The sequence below is a fragment of the Seriola dumerili genome, unplaced genomic scaffold, assembly GCF_002260705.1.
Source record: "Seriola dumerili isolate Sdu_G_001 unplaced genomic scaffold, Sdu_1.0 BDQW01000052.1, whole genome shotgun sequence".
In the NCBI taxonomy this organism is placed as follows: domain Eukaryota; kingdom Metazoa; phylum Chordata; class Actinopteri; order Carangiformes; family Carangidae; genus Seriola; species Seriola dumerili.
This window is the reverse complement of record NW_019174307.1, coordinates 6,253,235-6,268,876: the sequence shown is the minus strand read 5'-3', so window position 1 is coordinate 6,268,876 and position 15,642 is coordinate 6,253,235. Positions and strand designations below refer to the sequence as shown.

Genomic DNA, 15,642 nt, shown 5'->3' with positions numbered 1-15,642 from the left:
AAGAGTGTTGTGGTGTGGCTGTGGGCAGTGTTTGAATTCTGGTACACTGACCTTACTATGACTTTTCATTTGTAATTCAAATTCTACAAGTTAAAACTTGTAAAGCGTCTGCTCAGCTAATTTGAACAAACATTTGTTTTGTTGCTCAGCTGCCAGCTGTCAACGATGAATGTTAGCATTTGCCTCCCAGCAGCTAACTGCTTGTACTGTAGGTGAAATTTATTTCAGTTTTGTACATACGCTTAATAATGTTGCTTTGTTGGACTAACACTAGTTTTAGCTTGCTCATAAGCATCTAAACACAAAAACAAGCATATTGTAATTGATTCATGTCTTTGACTCTGTGGCTCCCTTTTGTATCTTGGTGGCCAGAAGGGAAGGAGTGTCCAACAGCTCCAGCCTTGGAGGAGTGGAGAGTTTGTAATGACCATCCTTGCACGGCGTTCTACTGGGAGTCCTCACCCTGGGGTCCCTGTATTGAGGATACCTCGATGAATCTCAATGGAACCAGCTTCTGGAATGGGACCCCTACCTGTGCTGTGGGTGTCCAGATCCGCAAAGTCAGCTGCACTAAGATGAACGTTGGACCTGTCATAAGTAAAAGGTACAAACTCTGATCTGGCATTAGTTTTCATGTGTATAAATTAGAGTGCAAATATGTATTGCAATTCTATAATATTGCCTGACATTTCGTTTGATATATCACCTCAAGTTTTTGATATTGGTCTGCACATCTATACTGTACATGTCTATTCATGTCAAGACTTTCATTGATTTTTCTATATCACAAGAGAGATGTTTTTTGGGGCAGCACCATGTCTTTGCAGTTTAATGTGTTAGTCTGAAGGTATGTTGTTACAGGCATGTTTCTCAATGTCTCTTGGGAGATGAATCAATAGGTTTCCTCCTTCCTTCTTTCATGTTATCTCTGGATAGCATTGAGCCACATGTCTCCACATGTCGGTTGCATTGCACCGTAGCACTTGAGAGAATTCGGTCAATTTTTGTTTGGTCTGTTCACATGTGAAAACTAAACCTAGCATCCGATGGATGGATGGTTCTAAAATCTCCACAGGTGTATCAGCATACTCCATATTTGTGTTCACACTATAAATCTGACATCTATGCACTCATGAACAAATGAAGAAAGAATGTGTTTTTTCAGCACAACACTGAATATTTTTCCCAGTCTAAACGTAGATATTTGTCTCACTGTCTCAAACTAAATGTCTGTTCTTGAGTCATTTTGCCAGTATAAAATGTCACTTTTGACAGAATATTTTCTTCTTCTATGCCTATCTGACACTGCTGCTCTCCTTCGTTTTAGATAGCAGAAAACGGGTCCCCAGAGAAACGACAAAAATTATGGTTGAAGAGCAAAAGAGCTTTGTAAAATCTGGGTCAAGAGTTGAGAAGTGATCATATTTCTGTTACAGAAAAATTATTTAAGAACACAAGTCCAAATGTGTCTTCCTTGAAGATATTTAGTGTATGCTTTTTATTTTCTGACAAATGACCCAGAGGACTTGATGCACTGTGAAAGTATATCTCCAGAGCTTTGTACACTGAGCTCTTCTTTTATGCTTTCTGCCTGTGTTTAGGATTTTTTTTTTTTTTTTTAAACCTGAGATTCATTTTGCTTATGCTCCACCATTATCTACTCCTCTTTCAGCAATACAATATCAAACACTGCTAAGGGCTTTTGTGCTGTCACTGTAATGATGTTATAGCCCACACTAGGAAGATAGATTTATAAATAATTCACAAAGTTTCCCCTTCTTTAGCTCGATATATTATTGACAGGGCCATAAAGTGGATTATAGATTTGCTTTTTTCTCATGCCTGTTCTGTCTTCCACCACAGAGGCTTTAATGAAACTGTCATTTCTGCTCCACCAACAGATCTCACCTTTACAGTATGCTGTGAATTCAATCATTTAAGTGTTCATTTAATGGAATGGAACCTAACACATGGCCCTGCATGTTGCTATTCGTCATAGTTGATTTTGACTGTCAGTAACAAGTGAGTTATTGTGTATAATTTGCAAAGATGAGCATTTCTGTGTGCAAGACATCAGGATTTGGTTGTCGATAGAGAAGAGTGCAGATTTGGCATGATTAAATCAACCGTCGTATGGTAAGATTAATACACAGAAGACACTTACACTATGCTATGGGCTGGAAAGGGTAAGTCGGACTGGTCCATTTCCATTGCTTCAATCTGTGTTTATCTTAAACTTTGATCAAAATTACCTTAATATAAACCATTCCTATCTGAGGAGCAGATGTCCCTTGAATATATTTGATGTTGTGCTTTTCACTTCAGTCACTAAACATCTAAGCATTTCATTCTTAGCAGTAATCTCCACAGTGAGCAGAGGCTCAATAAAAGTCTAGTGGGTCTTTCTTGGTATTAGTACAGAGCTGCCAAGAAAACATTACATTAGTTTTTAGTTTCATATCTGTTCCCCCGTAACATATTAAAGATAAAAATACTCATTCATGAACAAAAGCAGTAGCTATAAGAGTGCAACCTCTAATCATTTTTATTATACATGGGTACCAAATTATATTTTTGCATGTACGCATACTCTGAAATGAAAGTATAGATGATACTACACTTAAAAAAGGTTGCCAATATTATTTAATATATAGTTTTTAAAAAGTTTCTGTTGTTATCAACTGTGTTCTGAGTGGGCAAATCAACCAATTGAGTGCTTGGCTGTAACAACACACTCATGTTAAAACTCACTCACACACTAATATTTAGCAATAAATATTAAGTGTTGAACTAAGTTGGAATTGAGAGTGATTAATTGGGTATTCAATTGCAATTACAGTTTTAAGAGATAATAAATAATGTGTGAGGAGACATTTAATGTTCCCAACCATGTCACAGTTGAACACCGTGGCCTTGACTGTAAGTCTGACTCCCTCATTCTGGGCGCACCACACATGCCATGCCCTCTGGCATACATAGCTGCAAAGAGGGAGAGAGAAGAGGAAGGATAAAGCTGGGGAAGGATGAGTTTTATGTATCTTGCCTCCTTATGCTTTGGCATACTTTGATCTCATTCCTGTGCATGCTGGCTTTCTGCAGTCGGTAGGATGTGGCACCATGCTGGGTCTCTAGTGAGACCTGGATCTGGTTGTCGGGCAAAGGAAGTCACTTACTCTGAAAAAAAATTGGAATTTCTATGTGTGTGTTTGTGTGTGTGTGGGGGTGGGTGGGTGAGTGAGGGGTTGGCTGTGGGTTGATGAAGACATCAAAGCTTATGACTTATTTGATTTCATAAAGCCGCATTAATCCACTCCACTTCAAGGTTGCATGACACACAAAATACAGCACAGCCAAAGGGCCCATTATAGATAGCTTGCACCAGATATGTAGTAGCATAAATGGAGGAGAAATGCATGGTTATTTTCTATTTTAGGACAATTGGTAAAAGTCTGTTACATTCTCCTTAAACCTGGTAATCGTGTCCTTGGCGTTGCAGGAATGCTTCATTGGTAAACAGTTTGCATATTCTCACTTTTCTCAGGTTTAATTAGCAGGCATGCTGTGGACTGATGGATTGATTTTGCTCCCAGAACGCTCAGTTCCCTTGCTACAAAGAAAATACTACTGTGGCTGTTGTGTACATGTGTTCAGGGAGATAAATACAGGCACCTGGTTATTTAAACTGATCTTAAACTTGTTCCCGCTAACAAAAGCTATGCAGTACTCGTAAGAAATTCAGTAGTTGTAATTTTATTATGTGTCATTCCACAAACAAGAGTACTGTAAAGCCAAAAACACAGTGGCACCATAGCGCGTCATATGACGTGTCAAGTGCCGCCCCCCATCACCAATAGGAAGTGTTGCACTACAGCGCGCCAACAGGACCAGGGTCACACAGAGAATGGGACATTGTGCGGACATTAAGTTAAAATCACGTGTGAACACTGTTTTAAAAGAGGCTGAGGACAGCTGCAGAATCAGGTGATGATCTCTGTGGTTTTGTCCCTATGAGCGACACCTTTTACTCCAGTCATTTGATCTCTTGTTAATATAAAAAGTATTGATAAGTGCAGTTTTAAGACAACTTGGCTTTAAAATGGACAATGTGTTACGAACCATGAAACATAAGAACTGGAATAGTCAGAGACTTTCTTCTCATAAAGCAATTTGTTCTGAGAAGACTAAATTTGTGCGCCTCTTACTTAAGCATACAGGCAGGGGGACATGTAATCAGTCATGTTGTCTGTGGGGAGATGCGTGATGTCAGGGACAGGGCAGTTATTTCACTGCCGTGTCCTGTTGCCAGTGAGACGTTTAACATTTATTGCCTGGGGTGTGATTTTCAGTCCACTGTTTGTCTGTATGTTTAGGTGTTCAGATTCTTCTCGTCCAGAAACCGTCAGACCCTGTCTGCTTCCCTGCAAGAAGGACTGCATTGTGACACCCTTCAGTGAATGGACAGCCTGCCCGTCAACCTGTATGCCAGGTTCGTCTTTCCACGATCTATGAACTTAGTTTTAGGAACATCTTTCTAAAAGCTCCACAACCAGTCAGGATATCTGGCTTGAAAATGTTTCGTCTTTGTAACACAGCAACATTTTTGTAAAGGTAAATGGAGTGAATCAAAACCTAATCGTAACTGTAACAGCACAACTTACATATTTGGAAAAATATGTTTTTGTCATAAATGCTTATAACTCCAAAACATGAGGCACTTAGTATAATTTATAACAACGTCATCAGAGACACTTGAATATGTTGCCACATGTGTTCTGACCTCATGTCTCCAGTGTATTCAATAATTGTATTTAAGTTTAAGTTGCTGTAATGGACAGTGTTAAGTTTCCATTATAATAAGTTGACACATGAAGAGGAAAATTGATATTTAATGGGTTTCAAATGTGTAGTGTAAATATCTTGGAAATCAAAAAGTATGTAATTGTTTTTAAAAGAATTGAGCAGGCATCTTGTCTCTGTAAATATGCTGTAGTCCATTGGGTCCGCTGATGATGTAATCACTTTCTTAATTGCACCATTTTCAATGTTTTGTAATTAGTGTGAGTGTAATGAGCCTTGAAGCGTGAGGCAAATGAAGCTATTACAATGTGGTGTGTCCAAAAGCAGACTGCAGTGAAGTGGAGGACATCACAGCCACAAGGGCACACTAATCAGGATCAGATCAACTTTGAGACTTCTTGTTTTCTAGCCATGTCTTCCAGATATTAGCCCTCATTGTTGTCATTGTGTCTCCCTTTATTTGTTGTCCAAGACTTTATGTGCCAGCCATCTGTCTCAGTATCATTTTACTTTCTCTTCCTTCTGGAAAATGTTCACTTAGCTTACTGAACACAGACTTCTGTGAAGATTGTGTTTCATGTTCAACAGATAACACAACCGCCGTCACACAGTCTCGATACAGGACCGTCATTCAAAGGTCTGCTAATGGAGGGCAAGAGTGTCCTGACACGCTGTATGAAGAGAGAGAGTGTGAATCACGTCCAGTTTGTCCAGTGTACAGGTAATGGCACCATTTATAAACAACCGTTTCCCCTTCTTATCTTATCTTCTGCTCTATCAAAGGAAAGGATGAGGATAAAGTGTAAGCATGATATAATGCCATGTGTCACAAGGGTCCATAAATGTTGTTAAATATTGTATGCATGTGCTTATATAACGGCATTAATATCTGACGCCATGGCATTCCTGCTTTCATGCTGCTTACGCTGCTGTTAGTAGTGTGCAGCATAGCTGCGTTTCATTAAGTTCAGTAGTGATAAACTAAAAAGAAATGGTTTACGTTAGAATAAGGTCATGCAAATACAATCTTGCTATTGCTGACCAAATGCAACATCAAATAAGCAAATTGGATGTGAATGTAGGAGTTGCAGTGTTTAAAGGCAGAGGAGTTTTATCCTTAATCCTGAGGTAGTTTTTATGGTTGATAATTTGCAAAGTTCATAATTCACCCCCAGTTTTTTTTATTTTTATTTTTTTATGTATGAAACACAACGTGACACGAAACATGAGACAAACATCGGGGAAAACGCACACACAGAAAACAACAGAGTCTCAGTCTCTACCTACCTTCTTTCAGGTCAAGATGAACATTCAGCAACATTCCACAATTAATGCTGTATATTACAAGAGCACCCAATGTAAATACCATTAGACACTACATAATCAGTTGAGAGGGTTGCTTAAGGGATATCTATGATATGTGTGTTTTAGTGTTTACTGTGTTCAACTGATTCTTGATTTTATGACACGGTATTGAAAAGACATTCACACAGAGTTACAATAACAAAATGTATGACATCAGTTTGTGTTTTCTTCAGTGTTCAAACCAAAGTCAACCCAGATGGCAATTTGACACAAATTGCACTAATTTAGTGACAAAGTGAGAAATTTTAATTGTAGCAGCAATTATAACAATTTATGAGGTTGCATGTTTGCTGCATCTGGTCCAGATCACCAATTACAAACCAAAAATTATGAGTTGTATAAAAACAAAAAAAACAAAAAAAACCTTTTTCCTAAAACCTGAAACTGTAATTATACATCTTTCTGTCTTTTGTGTTTCCGTGTAGGTGGAGGACACACAAGTGGCACAGTTGTGCTCTGGTTCCAGATTCTGTTCGACGTGGATTAAGCGGACCGGGAGAAGCCTGCGGAATTGGTTTAGAAACAAGAGGCAAGTGTCATCCCTGACCTATTGTATTCTCTACACATGTCAGCTGCTGCCATTTCACAATTTTAAGATTCCCTTTTCCATCTCTTTCCTTATTTAATTAGACATAATAGCCCTTTCAAAACTGCTCCTTTAACAAGTAGGTGATGGAAACATAAAGCAGGAGGCAATTTGACCACAGAGTGTTATGAGATGAGCCTCTCTGTTGGTTGTTATGATGATCTCATCACAACACTGGTTTCTTATTAATTAATGCAGTAAGTCTTGGCCATAAGCACATCAGGTATATTAAACACAATACACACACAGTATGGTACACACTTGTATGCACATACTCGCACAATAAAGTTCATAAAACCATAAAAAAAAACCTGTTTGGCTGCAGTGCCCTTCCAATGGAGTATTTTTGATGAAAAAGTGAACATGTCCTTCATCTCTTGAGATCCCAGGGTCATAAAGTCTGAGAGTTCTGCGATTTATAGACCACAAATTAAGAATGAAAATACTCACACTCACAGAACACAATCCATTAATAATGTAACAAAGAAAGACCAATGCCATACACAGAATTAATCTGCTGTCCAATTTACTCCTGACGGGTAAACAGAGTTTTAAATAAAGCAGCAGTAACATGGCATTAGAATGAATCTTTCTAAAATATATTGTCTAATTTAATATCTTATTTGCAGATTACATTTTCCTTTTTTTTTTACATTGCGTATGTAACAACGGGCAATGTGAATACATATATATATATATATATATATATATATATAGGCTGTAAGTGATGTGGTATGTGACACTAGTCAATGCTTTGTATACAACAAAAAATTATTTGCAATATACAGTATATGGATATAATATTGATATTCTGGTACAGATATCACAGTTTGTTCTTTTAAAATGCGTTTGTGATTGATCAGCACTGAAAAATGTCTTTGAATATTTATGATATTCTGGCTCATATCACAGTTTTTAATGTGTTTTTAGATGATTTACTATTTGAAGTTAGAGGTTAATTCTTCCTTTGCTGCTGACATTTTTACTCTGGAGCAGCTCTGATTTCTAGCTGCCTATTGCCAATTTATGGCTGTTAGACAATTAATTGGCAGCACATTTTTAAACACTTTTTTTTTTATCTCTGTTGTCTGTAAAACTGTGAGTGAAACCTCTGCCACTCCTCACAGCTCTACATGGCATGATTCCTGCTTAATGAAAAACATTCTTTTTACAATACGGGAATATTCCCAGCTTTAGTTATAGAAATTATTCTGTTGTGTTGTTGATGAATGTCTGCAGTATAGTCCCATATTGCAGAGTTATCTGTATCATGATATAGTCATTACTGTTAGCAGCATATCATAAGTATTGCATCATGTCCCTTGATCTCCATTGTGTCCCCTAATCGATCGTGCTCCATGCATGTGTGAATGGGTTGTGTGTTTGTGTGTTTGTCGTGAAGAATTGTGTTTCTCTGAGTGGAGTCGGGAAAGGTACTGCCACTGGCCCAAATCGTTAAAAAGCCAGAGTGCTAATTGGATCATTTCAGATTCGTTTAGAGGAGAGTAAATGTCCCAATAAATCCCAGAAACTGGGTGTTCTATCTAGTTCACTGATGGGATTCGTGTGAAGTTTTCAGTGGCTTTCTGTTCTGCCTTGAGAACCTTCTCGCATTTTTCTTGCTCTCACTGTTGCTCACTTTTACTTGGCTGTGTAATTATGACTGACATTTCTCAATTGAATTTCTGTGACTTTTTGGTGAAGATGGGGAAAGTGTCTGTAGTGTTCTCAGGTTAAGAGCAAGCCTCATTGACCTTTAGAGCTTCCTATTTGAATATGATTAGAAAATGACTAAGTTAAATACCTGTGACATTTCAAAAACTGAAGTATGAGTTTGGAATTTGCAGTTGGTAGAAACATATTATTTAAATATAGATTTTAAATGACAAAGACGTTATCCAGAGTTTATGTTCACTCAATGAATGACTGAACCAATTCAACGAAAAGGACACATAAATGTCAAATTGAGGCATAATTAGGCCACGGTATTGGGAAGAGGGCCATATAAGGAGCATAGAAAACAGAAGCTTAATGACAGAGAGTTATAGAATAGGCTCGACAATTATTGTATTCAAGGACATTTAAAAATGCTGCATTTCCCTGCCAGAGCCCTCTATATGCAGTCATCAACACTCACTCCCTCAAGTATTATACAACCTGAATTAGATAATATTACCTCTAATTCTATACGAAGAGTTAACTTTAGTTTCTTTTCACTATATTCATTTAATTGCTTTTGCACAGTAAATATGCAGTTTCCATGTAATGTATTTCATGTAATGTTTTGAACATATGACGCATTTAGACACTACAATAACAATAACAACAATACAATAACACATTACACATTATTCATTTTCTATTTTTCATTTTAGAATAGTACTTGCATTTGTTTAGTTTTTTTCTGTTTGAAATGTAGACTTCCTTCACATAAAGTTCAGTCACCGACACAATATTCAACATTGTGTTATTTTCCACATATCAGTATTCACTGTAGTGGTTGTAGTCACATTCTGTTGTAAGGGTGTGTGAGATGGTATCTACTTCAAATATTTCTATTCATTGAGAAACTGAATATGAACAAGGAAGATGTGCAGCATTATCATGTCAGACGTGTTCCAGTGTAAAATACTCTGGCTGTTGCCTGCTTCTCTGCATTTTCTTTCGGTAGCATTTTGTCGTAAGATTTAATGGTATGGTTTGAGTAAATGTTATGTATACATTTTAGCGCTGCATCTGAAGTAAAGTCTACTTTTTGTCTTACATCCACATTTCTTAATATAGAGCCATTATTAACATGTCACAGAGAAAATGGTCACAATTCAGCTGGAAATTGAAATGTAGGCTTGAAATCAAAGCTTAAAGATATACTCTAGGAATTTATTATAGTGCTCAGTAATGCCCCCAAATCCTTACTTTCAAAAGTCAGTGACAGAGTCAGTTAGGGAGGTTGTTGTTGAAGGTACTGGCTAATAAAATGTGTGATTATGGTGCTTTTAGACAGAGACTATTTTACTCTTATAAGCTGTATTATTTAAACTATGAGGTACTGTGCAGTTCCCATCAGGTCACAGTCAAATAGTCTCAGGATAATGACGCCCCTGCAGAAACAATGCATGCATCCACACAGTTTTAGATTAAACTTATTTAAGGTGCAACAACAGTTGAGGCTAATGTGAAATAAACCTTCTGAGTAATAGATGCAATCACTGTGTAAGCTGCAGAGGCTTGCCTCGCGAACAGACTGCAAGCCAATGAAGAGCGATGGTCTTTTACAAACACTTATCACAAACCTGTTGCAGTTCATTAATAAACCATTAGTTAATGATGAAATAATCATTAACTAACCATGCACCACTGTGTAAATAATGAATTGTCTCATATAGTAATCTGTTATATCATTTCATATGTTATAACATTTACAGTGTTTTAGCAATTGTCAGCAAATTTTGAAATAAATAAACAATACACTGCAAAACAATTGTTAAAAAATGCATTACAAGGATACAATATGATAAAACCCTTATCTTATTAATCTTGTGTAAACTGTCACCACCCAGCATTAAGTGTTAACATGGTGACATGGTCCTGCAGAGTATCACTGCGCTTTGGGGTGTAATTATGTCTTTCTGTCTTGTGGCCACAAACAGCCAATGGAAGCGTTTCCTGTCTGAATGCTCTGACACTTGCTGGGGTAATAAGCAGCACCTCTGTGTAACAGCTCAGGCAAGCTGTTTTTAGAAGTTACCAGAAACTCAGCTGTTTAACATTTTAAGCTCACATTCGCCTCCGTTTTTCCTGTTTAATGCACATCTGCATCTGTTCCCAATTTGCACGTTTCCACTGATATTGTTTGTATCCATGCTGTGTCTTAACAGCGTTTCCGACATTTGCCTCAGAAATGTATCTACAAGAGGTTGTGGATGTGAAGGCATCAAACCATAAACTGTCACATGTGAATTTTAATTAAACCTTGGGCAGATTGTATTGTTTCACAATTATACCTAGTTTTTCTTTTTAGTATCATCAGTGACATTCTCACTGAACTACCCCTAACTGAGAGGTAACCAGGAACCATTGTAGAAACTGTTATTTTCCATGGGGTCAGCAGCATTTTGTTGCAAGGTTGCTGCTCTTGGGAGAATTACAGGAGTTTTGATCGAAAATGAAAGTTTTAATAGAAATATTGTGTAACTCTGGGAAACTGCTAGATGGCTAGTGATGATGAAACATTCGAATAGCAGTTACAGAATAGTTCAAATAGCAACCAGGGATTTTCAGCCCAGTTAAAACTGGTAGTCAGATTGCTGGATACATTCTGATCCCCCAGGCTTAGGCCTGTAGGTTAGAATCATGGCCAAGGTTTAGAAACAAGCAACCAATTGGGTTTGTGGTGTACAAAGCCAATATGCCCTTGGCTTGAGCAAATACTTCCTCCCATCTCAGTGTGTGTGTGGCTTCAGTCTGTGTCTGTTGAACGCAAGGCTGCATTTTAAATGAATGCTAATGTCTGACCGAGTATAGAATGAGGTGAGGATTGTGGTACCTGCACTGACCTGACATGCCGGGGGTCACGAATAAGAAGAATTAAATGAGAGAGGATTTGAGAAGATGAATTCTAACCTTGCCTGAAAGGAACAGTTTCACTAAATAGAACAAGCAACTCTGGAAAACCTGTGAAGATGTAGCTGATAACTTGGAGCGATAGCAATGAGCTAATGGATTTCACACTAACTACAACACACTGTGTCTTAATTTAGCCAACTTGTGGCTCATAACCAGCTGGATGTGTTAAATCCCTCCCTGAGTAAGGCTGGAACTGTTTTGAGAAATTATTCAATGGAAAATGCGTCATGCTGATGATCTTTTGCTGCAGGAAAAATATGATTTAATGGCCATGATGAAGCTAGTCCACATTATTCTTCACGAGGCATCCCATGGACGAACATTATGAAAATAATATGACTGAATTAACATGAAGATTATATACGATGGGAGGGGGTTTTATTTGGATGAAAAGGCTAGTATTAAAAGTAATGATAGAAGATAAAAACAGAAAGGAAGGATTTAGATTTTTAAATAATGTCCTTTTATCTCAAAGTCTACAACATTAATCCAGAAAAGATTTTTTAAAACCTAGAGACAAGGGTTTTTTTTTTTTTTGGTGACAAGCCTCTTCAAAGCTTGTAGTTTTCAGCTCAGCCTCAATGATGTTCACCTTTCTAAGCAACTGTATAATTAAAGATGATCCCTGTCAGTGACAAAGATACTGTGACAAAAATTGTTACCATTTGTGAGCGGAGACGATGTGAGAGACCACACAAATGGGCTTGGGCAACCAGAGGGTAGGATAATTATGTTAAAAATGGATGGCTCCCAGTTCAAAATCAGAATGTCAGTACTTGCTGTTCTTGCCTCTGCTAATAAAAGACACTGGCAATGACAGAATGGGGTTGTCACTGGTGGAGTAGTTTGGGTAAGAGAGAAGACCATTCAAGGTAAATAGACAGAACTAAATGCTAACAGGGACATATAATTATTCCCACAGAGGTGCTAATTGGACTAATAATGTGGCAGCTGTTAACAATTAGCTGTTTCTCAAACAGGTTTGTTCAAAGGAAAATACAATTCACCTTTAAAGGTTCATCGTATTATCAGTGTTTAACTTAAAGACATACATTGCAAAATGAAAGTTCTGTTTTTTTTTTTTTTTTGCTGTGATTCACGATTGCTCTGATTGTGAATGTTACATAAAGGCACATTAATAAAAGCTACCATCTCCCTTTGTAGAGGCCATGTATGTAAATGACCATCCCACACATTCTCAGCATGTAGAAACCCAGCAGTTTTTGTCAGAGGGCAAAATTTAAAAGTCAAATTGAAATCAATAAAATGGATTAAAGGCATGTTTGTAGATCAGTGAATCCTCAAAGATGTTGAGGCATTGAGAGGAGGTGACGTTTCCTTTACTGGTAACGTTGCTTTATTTAGATCCCAGCATGTACGTGCATGAGAGAACAATGCATTTTAACATTATGTCCTGTATAGTGTGTTTGTGTGTCTGTCTGTTTTTATACCTTCTGCGTTTAAGCTACAGGCCACTCTGCTGCCCCTGTCTGATCAGTGGCACCTGACAAAGCTACTAAAGACCCCTCTCCTCAGCCAGCAGACCCTGCAGGGACAGAGTGTCCTCACACTTGCTTGTTTGTTCCTGTTTTTCTTTTTTATTTGATTTCTTTAATTAACTATGTGTGCATTTATAACTATTTTTGTGGATCCTCATTTATGTTTCTGCCTTTCTTAGTGCTGCATACTTGATATGCACACTGAAATATCAAATGTTGGAAAATATGGAAATTATTCCTTTCCCACCATGCTGGCCTGCTGATAAGTGTGCTACTAGATTCACAGTATTACTGTCACTATTGAAATCTTGCAAAAATGATCTTGAATGATTTTTTTTTTCTTTTTGAGTTGTTACTATGATACATGAAATATGAGAAATATGTAAGTCGCGCGTTTTTGTGAGAAGTCTATCTGGAGAACAGTAACAATGGAAATTTCCTTCTTACACCACAGGTTCCCTCTGTAGAGTAAATGATTAGATTTTGAAGCACCTTACTGCATATATTTACATACTAATGAAGGTTCCTGTGACACTGGTATAATGTGCTTTAAGATATGTATTTTCTTAAGACATTTGTGTGAACTAACTTTTGTTATTTGTGCAGCTGAGTGGCTGATAGTTGAGCAACACATAAACTCACTGTTTTGTAATGTAATAACCAATTCAACTGTTTATCAAGCATAACGTCCTATTTGTTTCAGTCAGATGTTATTTTGAACAAAAACTAATAATGCATTTGCACTGTGTCCTAGCACTTTACAAATGCTTTTTGGTCTGATGAACACACTATAAGCCTCACTGTGCAAGTTGGGTACACAGAGGATTTAAATTTACAACTCTGAATGGATATTTGATTTTGACAAAATGCAAAGCAATGGATTTTCTTGATACAGATTAGCCCTGCCCTCTGTGTCCTGTATCATGTTGCAGTACATGTTCACTTTTTTTCTTTTTTGAGAAAGAGTGGCCTCACTTCTGTCAAAGTTTATATTTTGCTGTCAGAGATATAAAAAAAAAGGAACTTGCTCAGGGGTATTTTCCAAAGTTATCAAAGCAGCCACACTGGACTGAAAGTCTGCTTTCAGCTAATTGAGTCCTACATCAGACCAGGTAACCCATCTGGTCTTGCTGTGTGTTCTAAATAATTATTCTTAGCACACATAATCACATATTGCAGTTACAGCACTGTGTTGTGATGTCTTTATTCCTCTTTAATCAGATACCAGTACTTTGATTAGATTGTGTATACATCATTCTGTCAAAAGTGTTTAGCTTTCATGTTGATCTGTTATTATGAGTATCTTGTTTTATTCAATAAATCATAGTTATCTGAAGAAGTCTGATAAAGGTGTTGTGCTTGAAGGTTAAATTAGCATTTCAATAGATCTTAACATGAAAGCTGCACAGGGATATTCTTTATAACTTATGCTATGACTGGACTGTAGAAACCTGTCTGAACCCATTCAACTGAACATAAACCTGAATATGACTCTGACCTTCTGATTACATCAGAAATGTTGTAACACAAATGACCTTAAAAATATCTCTAGGAAGTTTTAAAACATAAGATCTAACTCAATGTTAACTTGGTGAGGTGTTTAGTTGTGCATTGTCTGTGTGACATGAAGTGACATTCTTACCTCCCCCTGTGTTTGCAGGAGTTAGTTGTGTTGGTGAGAGCGGTGAGTCAACCAATATGACGGAGTGCCTGCGATGGGCTGGCCCCACGCCCCCTCAGATCAGAGAGTGCCGAGTGGTTTGCAAGGATGATTGCACTCTGACTGCATGGTCCAAGTTCTCTGAATGCACTGGATGTGGCACTTCTAGAAGTCGCAAGCGCTCACTCACGGGTAAAGGATCTACTTTTATTTGCACAAATATCACTCAAGACAACAGTTTAGTCTTTGGATTGCTCTCTTGGGTCAAGCATTCTCACGATTATTGGAGAAGCTCACTCAACACAAATGTAGTATTGTTTACTACTAGTAAAAACACTTACATTGATTGCTGGTTACATAGATATAAATCTACATCAAGCTACTGTCAAAGCACCAGTGCTGAACTGTGAATGTTAGAGCTAGGCCTTTAGTTGACCCGTTACCTGCAATAGATTCTCCACACTTCAACTGTTCAGTTTATTTTAAAGAAATCATGAGTATAAAAGTATAATTCATTCAGATTTACCAGCATTGTAAACCAGCAAGACAGTGAAAAAGTGGTGACTCCCTACCTTTAAAGTCCGATTGTGTGTCTGTTCCTGAATTATTTATATTCCTAATCCGTAAAGGTTGACCGATCAAAAGAATCAAAAGGGTTTTTCATAAAAGTAGACCAAGTTGTGAATACTGTCCTATCACTTTGCCATCTGTGCTGTGACTGCTGTCACTGATCTGCTATCTTAAACCCCTGGACAGAACAAGGTGAACCCTGTGAGATAGCTCTGGCCTCGAGTCTTTGGAAAGGCCTAGGGTAATAACTTTTGGTCCCACCCACTATAAATCAAATGTCATTGGTCAATTCACCTACCACGTTCTAAACAAACAAGGCCTTCTGTCCTGTTTATGAAGTGCTAACCAATGAGTGAGCCAGCTCACCTTTTCTCTGACTAGGCAACAAGAAAAACAAAAAATCTGATTGGATAACTCTAGTTTTAGAACAGTTACCCTTTCATTTCTCAAGCAAACTCAATAGAAAATTAGGCAAAAATTAGAGTAAGAAGAGAATAATTATCAAATGAAAGAGATTACACATAACATTTAAATTGACT

At 37.5% G+C, this 15,642-nt stretch overlaps 1 protein-coding gene across 1 annotated transcript in view; it reads left to right on the top strand.

Moving 5' to 3' along the window:
* Positions 1–15,642, top strand: part of thsd7b (thrombospondin type 1 domain containing 7B) — a 123,734-nt gene that overhangs the window by 67,078 nt on the left and 41,014 nt on the right. Inside the window, exons 11-15 of the mRNA XM_022741319.1 lie at positions 376–604; positions 4,371–4,486; positions 5,386–5,518; positions 6,588–6,691; positions 14,534–14,725. Of these exons, the coding sequence (XP_022597040.1) occupies positions 376–604; positions 4,371–4,486; positions 5,386–5,518; positions 6,588–6,691; positions 14,534–14,725 (774 nt within the window). The remainder of the gene's footprint in view (positions 1–375; positions 605–4,370; positions 4,487–5,385; positions 5,519–6,587; positions 6,692–14,533; positions 14,726–15,642) is intronic.